The sequence below is a fragment of the Venturia canescens genome, chromosome 11 (assembly GCF_019457755.1).
Source record: "Venturia canescens isolate UGA chromosome 11, ASM1945775v1, whole genome shotgun sequence".
Taxonomy (NCBI): domain Eukaryota; kingdom Metazoa; phylum Arthropoda; class Insecta; order Hymenoptera; family Ichneumonidae; genus Venturia; species Venturia canescens.
In genome coordinates, this window is record NC_057431.1 from 6,189,781 (window position 1) to 6,197,767 (window position 7,987).

The following is a 7,987-nucleotide window of genomic DNA, read 5'->3' on the forward strand; positions in this document are numbered from 1 at the left end:
ACTTTCCCGAGCCACCAGTCCATGTTTCTTTCCCTCCGACTCGTCATTCCTCCTCTCACCGGAGCACTCGACGTTAAAAGGGGTAAACACGAGCCCCCCCCCCCCCCCCCGCCCCCCGCCCCCTCGCCCTCATTTTCCCTCTCTGCATGTGTCGGCGTCTCTCTTTTTCTCAAGAGCTGCCGAGCGCAACGGCCTCCGGTGTGTGTCTCACATGTGCACACTTTCAACCACGCGATGCACCGAGAAAACTCGTTCGGTTCATCCCTCCGGATATAAATTCTTATTAGAAGCTTTTTCCTATTCACTTCGATACGTTCCGCTCCTCATATTTACACAGTGAACGAATCACTGAATACGCTACGATTCCTAGTAGAAATGGAATAAAAAAAAAAAAAAAAAAAAAAAAAAAAATAGAAAAAAGCAAATAACAAGCTCCCCTTAAAAGCAGTGAGAGACCTCCGCGACCCTTGATTTCATTCCCTGTTTCGTGTACGTCTCGAGACTCACCCCCAAACCCCGGCGGAAAAGCCTCTTTCAAACGTACGCACAGAGAGCTTATTTCCCGGAGCAGCTTACCTTATCCATACTAACAACGAAAGCGCCGAGAAATACGTGAGCCAGAATGACAACGAGCGAGAAGAAGAGGCAAGGATGGGGGAGAAAGAGACCGGAGCGGGACTACCCAACATTCAATTCTCGTCTGGCTCATACTTTGCCCCCCACCCTGGCAAAACCTCCTGGCAAACCATTGAATCGTCTTACACCTTATTCCTTTAATATCGCTCGCATTTCTCAAGAGGATAGAGACCCAAATCCAGCTCGCATACAACCCAAGCAACGAGAGGGCGAGGGCTTTATTATTATTTATTATTTGTCTCGCTCGATGGGAACTCAGCCCAAATAATCGTCCGGCTCTTATTTCCCGTCCCTTCGCCCACCCTCTTCTTCCATTTTTCTGACTTAACGATTATCACATTTTACTCACGTGCCATCCCTGGACATACAAATTGATCGAGCTCCGAGCCACTATATCCCAATGAACCTTCAACCCTCCCACACATCCTGGGACTAATCCTCCCTCCCTCTCGACCCATCGCTTCCCAACTCTCCTCTCCTTCGCTTGCTCCACTCCGAACCACCCTATTCTTCATCTATTATTGGACCCTCGTCACCTTGCTTCTTCGACCTTAGTCTCGAGCCAGCCATTTCATCCCATCGCAAAAGTCAATCCTCGAAAACTCTTGGAAAAGTCCTTTTTTGATAATACAACCAACGAAATCATTGGATCACGAATCATCGGGGGGGCGGTCATCGATCAAAAACTCGGACTCGAAACCTCGTGCTTCGACCTGCTGTCGAAACCCCCAAGCCACCTGAATCCTTTGAAAGTTACTCAGACCCAAAGTACAACGAATTTAATAACATTTTATAAACGAAAATTCAAGAAAATACACGAATTTTCATTTTATTCGGAAAAAATGGTAATTTTAAGAAGAGGGTGGATCGCGACGATACAATGTTGCCATGCTAAACCATGACAGAAGTATTAAGCATTTCAAAATTATAAGAATTTCATAAAATTTCGTAAATCTTTTCTTCAAAAATATATAAGACAAAGTAAATTTTTTTAGATTTTTCTACCACATAGCTCTCGAGTAATTCAACACTAAAGTTCACGTGTATAAGCACAGAGTTTATATATATACAGTTATACATGTCGTGCATGATAACTTCGATTTAACGCTCAACTATTCGATAACCAGGTGGTAAAAAAATTTGAAAAAATTGTATTTGTATACTGGATGTCAAAGAATGTTATCACCAAATTTTATCAAATTCTGATTATTTTGATTTGGTGATCCACCCTCCTTAATTGGAAATAAATTGAAATTGAAATTCAAAATCTACTCCAAAGTCAAAAAGTCGAATTATCCATTTATTATTGTAATAAAAGATCGATTTTTGACGAAAATAAAATCAAAATTGAACAAAATTTGAAGAAAAAATCAATAAATTAGATTAAAAATCAAAATGAAAAATCAATTTGGAATTGCAGAAATCAAATTATTCGTTAATTTGCAAGCTGAAAGCTCGATTTTTTTCAAGAAAATAAAAATTGTCAAAAATGAAATAATTTGAGTGAGAAATAAAAACGAAAAATCAAGTTAAAAGTCAAAACACTAATTAATCCATTTTGAGAGCTCGCTTTTAGTCGAGTCGCTTCGATTCGCAGCGCCGGAGGTTAATCGATATAAAATGTAAAAGAAAAACTATTTAAATCGAGAGATTGAAGAGGCTGCGCTGGATCGCGAGCCATGCACGTACCGCAAGAGAAATCGAATTTTTTCCTCAAAGCTCTGAGCACCTCGTCGCTACCCCTCGCTCTCCTGGATCGAGCCAGCAGCTCCGATAGCCACTGTCCTTCTAGCTCCATGTACAAAGACTTGGGTATAAAAAGAAAACCGAAAAAAAAGAAAAAAAAACACACACACACGCCTTATATAAAGATCCGTCACGCTCGCCGAGAGAGAGAGAGAGAGAGAGAGAGAAAAAAGGAGAAAAAAAAGTGTCACGACCGAGGAAACTTTACGATCGAGCTTTATCGTTTTGACGCTGCCATTCGGCTGTTCTAACCATGCCCATTTACGTGCCGGAGCGAAACTTGCTAAATCAAAATTCCGTTTTTCTCTCTACGATTTAGAAGAAATAGTTGAATGCTTAGTTACAAATAGTGAGGAAATTCGGAGCGTGTAATTCGTGGAAAATGGCTTTTATTTGGAAGGAATGAAAGACAGAAAAAGTGCAGACTTTTCGTGCATTTTTCTTCGTCGAGTTACTCGCGAGTCTGTAATTTTGCAAGGTAAAACTGTTGAAGCCCGAAATTCAATTTTCCGTGATTGTTGATCCAAAAAATTGGTCGCCTGCAGTCCGAAATTGCTCGCTTTTACGTGCCGTACAAAAAAACGATGTTCTCCAGTTCCAACGTTTCGGTGGCAGGGCAGGGCGTCGCTCGGAGTTTTATGCACACGTGCCTGTGTGCATGAGCGACATGCCGCGGGAAAAAAACACGAGCGAAAAAGCGCAAACAAACGAGCGGTTGCTGCGGCTGCTGCTGCTCGCTTGATGAGCTTTTGCAAGGATTTTTTGATCCACAGACTTTCCAAGCGTGTATTTCATCACTTGACGGGGCTGGGGAGTTCGATTTTGGTTTTGATCGACTGAGAGAAATTTAGGAGGGCCAATAACGTCGAACTCTCGCTCGCTTTATCGTTGAACAAAAACGTTACTTACGTCCGGTTTTGATCAGCTGCTGCGCTCGTCCGAATATCACGATGCTTCGTCCGATGGCCAGGCAATTTATCGAAATTCAATATTTTCATGGGAGATTATTTTCCGGGCGTGGATCGACGGCGATCGACTCGATCGTAAAAAAACCCTTTTTTCTTGTTATTTATTATCGCTTCATTTATTTTTCGAACCACACACTGACACACCGAGATTTTAGAAATTTTTGCAACCCCCCCAGCGAACGAGTGTCTCCGGAGACGCGATTCAGGGTCCGATCGAGAATGAAGCACCGACGATCTGTGGGCGCGAGATAAATCGGCGGCTCGGTTTATGAGTGAGCCCGTCTCGAGACCTTTTCGTAAGCGAATTTGCGAGCCACCCTCTCCGTCAGAGGGTGCGCGGACGACTGACTCGCGCGGAGCTCGACGTCGCCGTTGCTCTTCTTCTCCCTCTCACTCATGGGTGTAGCCCGCGCGCACCGCGGCCGGCAGGCGCCAGGGGAGACAGAAATTGTGTATACCAGTGCCCCCCCCCCCCCCCCCCCCCTCGGGCCGCGCATCCCAACCCCCAACCCCTTGCACCCGCGAAAACCATGGAAGATGGAAGGGATAAGTCTGGGTCGCGCGCGCGGTCTCACTCCAGCCACCCCCTTTTCGCAATGAAAAACTACCAGCCGAGACTTTTCCACTGGGAAAGAAAGAAAGGGAGGAGAGACTGCGAGAGAGAGAGAGAGAAAGAGGCGAGGGAGCATTACGACAAAGTGTTAGGTTTGCTCTACGACGATATTCTTTCAAGAGCCTGAGACAAGTCGAACAAATAAGAGATCGAAAAACGAAGTAAAAACATCAAGTTGATGAATATCTGGCCGGGAATGCGACGACGAGACAAATAACATTGTGTTGGAAAAGGATCGGAGCGATTATCATTGGCCCGTGAGGGGGGCTGGTGCTCGTGGCTTCATTAGCAAAGCAAATGAGCTGAAGAATAACTCGGTGGAATGATATCCCATTATGTTGAGCCACCTTAATGTTTCGTTTCGACATCTTACTGCGGTACTAATTTATGATGAATTACCTCTTTCCGTTATTGATATCATCCATGCAGCAGACTCAAAGAATTATTCATGTTATCAAGGGTAATTAGAAAGTTTGACGATGTTACTTTCTCTCGTCTTGGCTACTTATAAAGCGAACGCTTTGAAAAGGTCGCAGCGGGGAAACTGCCCTTATTGCCGGCACAACGGTGACGGTGAAATTGTTCAGTCTTTGAGATTATTAGTTTTTTCATAGCAATTTCAACAGGCAGAGGGAACGAGAGAAGCCAGAAAGTATTCCGGTATCTCGGAGGAATTCACTAAAGTTTTTCCATTCATTGAAGCTTCATTATGACGGAGACACAGATAAGTCGAGACTCGAGACGCGGTAGCGAGAGCAAAGATGCTCTCATAAGCTTCAGTCCCGCGTACATACACCGGAGCTATAGATATATGCGCACTCATGTACTTATGTCTTGATGGAATATTTCGTAATGGAATTATACCTGCGCCTCCGGCTGTTCAGGACTTATTTTAATTACCGGAGTATGCTTGCTTGAGAGTAATTGTAAGTTGAACCTGCCGACGGAAATCTTGTTGACTTTTTTGCAGAGTCATCTGGAGCGCCTACTTTATTTTTCAATTTTTTCTATCCCTCGTAATGGATTTTCAAATGGGAATGAAAATTGAAGAAAAAAGAATGAGTTAAAGAGTCTAGCAAAGCTTGTCGGACGCACTTCACTAGTTATCAGCTATCAACGTTGGAAGACATTCTGGTAACGCGTATGGCGCCTCAACGGTTGGAGATAGAGAAAAACTTCATAGGACCAATCTGGTAGGTCGTAAAATCCTCTAAAAAAAAGTCCCCAGCTGCATTTACGTATCTTTGTTACTTTAAGTTTGGGAGCTAATCTAAAAACGTCTGTATTCCAGGAGCCATGCGAAGTGGACGATTTTAGTGTATTCGCTTAACCCACTCTACAGACGAAATAACTGATGATGGAAAAGTTTCGCTGGGGACTTTTTTGTAGGAAATTTAGTGCTCTACAAAAATGGTCCTTTCATATTTGGTCCTATTTTCACTGGGTTAGCCCTGAGCATCGGTGGAATGAATACCTCACTAGCGAGAGCCATGCAGGCAACGATTTTCAGGCATTTTCTTTGGCTCTGTCAACGCAGCCAGTGCTATTTTTCAATTAATCGGAATATCCCGGCAATGAAAAAAGACGGAATCGTTTCCAGGGACTCCCAATAAAACGATCGATATACAGCGATTTATTTTCGCAGTATTAGGAATAAAATTGAAAGAGAAAGACTAATCGTCGTGGCACAGCCACGACGAGGGGCTGGTTCGTGCAGACGCACGACTGCTGGACAGCCCCGTAGCGCAGGGTGTAGATAATTCTAGATATACGTCGGTTAAGGCACCAGAGGAAAAAATGGGCAATAAAATCGAGCAAAAAATGGCGTCGGTGACGAATCGGTAAACGGGTTGAAAAAAAATCGGGGGGAAGAGACCGAAGAATATTTTTAATTGAAATTTCTCACGTCGCAAGGGAAACCCAATGGCCCCATAGATCCCGCGCGTTTTCATACACCAATTTGATGCGGCAAAACGAGTATTTTTATTTCGCTTCTTTATTTTTCAACTCCCCTTTTCTACTCTTTCTGTTTTTTTGCAACTGCAGCAAAACTGTAGTTCCTGCAATGACGCAGCAGGACCGTTCGTCGACGAGGCTCGACTCGACGTTCCAATCAACGCTCTATTTTCTGACCGCGAGGCTGATACAGAACGTGCGTGCATGAAAAAATGGTTTATTCGATTTTAAAGCAGGAGCCTGAAAAAAATCCACACCAACTCCGCGGAATATTCTGACTCGTCAAAAAGTCCAACGCTCCATTCCCCCTCGGAACTTTGTCGAATAAATCTTGCTCTCTCCAAAGGACACGAAATATTAAAGTTGTTACGCGAAGCCGCCAGGAAATCTGGCACTTTCCATTTTCCTCGAGGAACGATTTTATTATGCGAACACCCAAGCTCCTTTCAAAGTACCTTCGCCCCTCCGGCCCGTCACCTTTTTTCCCTAGCTACCGATACGACCCGTCGACGTGCCTCGCCCTTCCTGCCCTTCCCAAGCGTTCTCCTCCCATTTTCTTCAGGCCTCCTCCTCCCTGCCTTCTTCTTGCAACGCTTCATTCTTTTCCTGCTCCTTTTATTATTTTTCACCCTCATTATTCGAACATAAAAGCACTCCGGCATTGATTCGATTAAAAAAGAAGGAACAAGATGTGGACTCGAGTTAAGAAAAGTGAGAAAATGCTGGCTCGAGCAGGAAAAGCGTCAGGCCTTGTACACTCTCGGCAACTCTCTTCCCCAGTTCCCCACGTGCCGAACTCGCCTTCTCCACAGTGCCTTTTCCTCCCCCCTTTATTCTATTCCCAGGACATTTAATCCGACTGCTCTTTCATAAATTTCATTAACACAAAGGCCTCGAGCTCAGCGTTCTTTTTCCTTTTTCTTATTACAGTATATCTCGGCTTTCATTCTCGCGAGAGCATCGGAAAATTGAAGGCATTTGTCAGTCCCAGATCCCCTGGCAGCAACGACAAAACCTTTTCGCTCGTTCGCCATTCGCGTCCAGCGGCCAATTGCCAAAGAGTTAAATTTCAAGGTGTCTCTGTGAAAAGCTTCTGGATTTGTCCCTCATTTTTCTTTTCTTTTATTTACTGTGCATCTGTGTGCGTCCTCCGCACCTTTCCTTTTTCCAAATGCCCCGTTGCAGCGAGAGAGTAGAGCGAGTGCTCCGGAAATTACGAGCCACCTCGCACGAGTCTCTCCATTTCCGGGGGAATCCGGGAGGCAAAGCTCCAACCTCGGCTTCCCCTCTGCCCCGACGGAAAATTCGTCATTCTACCTGCTGCTGCTGCTGCTGCCTTGTCGAGCCACCCTCGAGAGCAGCCCGCTCGAGAGCTGCCCTGGCAATTCTGCTCTCGACACGATAACGACTCGTTTACGCTTTATCTCTGTGTAAGCACGTCACATTCATCCTCCAACCGCCCGTGATTTTCCATTTTTCAACTGCCCCCTCCCCCGCCCCTTTTCCGGCCAACTGACCCGTCCGACTCGTCGTCGTCGTTAAATATTTTTCGTCTCTCGGACCTGTCAATCCAAACTTCGAATGGAGACTGCTGGAGCCCCAAAATTTTCCACGCTTTCATTTTGTTGCTTACGAAGATTCCCTAAACCGTGTTCAGGGCAATTTTCGAGTCAAACTTTCTTCATTTTTTCTCAAAATTCTTTTCATTTCATTTTTCTTCCAGCAATTCGTCTCAGAATGTTGGAGGGAATTATAATTTCTAGTTTTCCACACTGAATTTTCAAATCTTACGACTTTTCGTTGTTTCAAATGTTTTTTTGATTTATTTTTTTCTCAACTTTCGAATTTTGCTTCAATCTTTCATGCTGTTTTCCACCTGGACTTCGATGGCGCGGTCTCCCAGAGTCGAGGAAGCTTAGTCACTCGAAATCTCTGAATTTCCTGTCCGTTGTGAGCATCAAAAGAAAAAAAGGTCGAAAAGTGAAAGGAATTTGAAAGCTCGCTCTTCCTCGGAGTAAAAGATTCCTTTCGTCACACGGGGAAGCCTCGGAATAAATTTCAATGAAAA

General features: G+C 44.5%; 1 protein-coding gene across 2 annotated transcripts in view; it reads right to left on the reverse strand.

Moving 5' to 3' along the window:
* The window catches only part of LOC122418047 (uncharacterized), an 85,069-nt gene extending 81,272 nt beyond the window's left edge, over positions 1-3,797 (reverse strand). Inside the window, exon 1 of one of the 2 annotated variants that reach the window (XM_043432049.1) lies at positions 3,292-3,797. In XM_043432049.1, coding sequence (XP_043287984.1) covers positions 3,292-3,380 — 89 coding nt within the window. In that variant the 5' untranslated portion in view covers positions 3,381-3,797. The remainder of the gene's footprint in view (positions 1-3,291) is intronic. The other variant, XM_043432048.1, reaches the window with a different exon arrangement.
* Between the last annotated feature and the right edge of the window lie 4,190 nt (positions 3,798-7,987).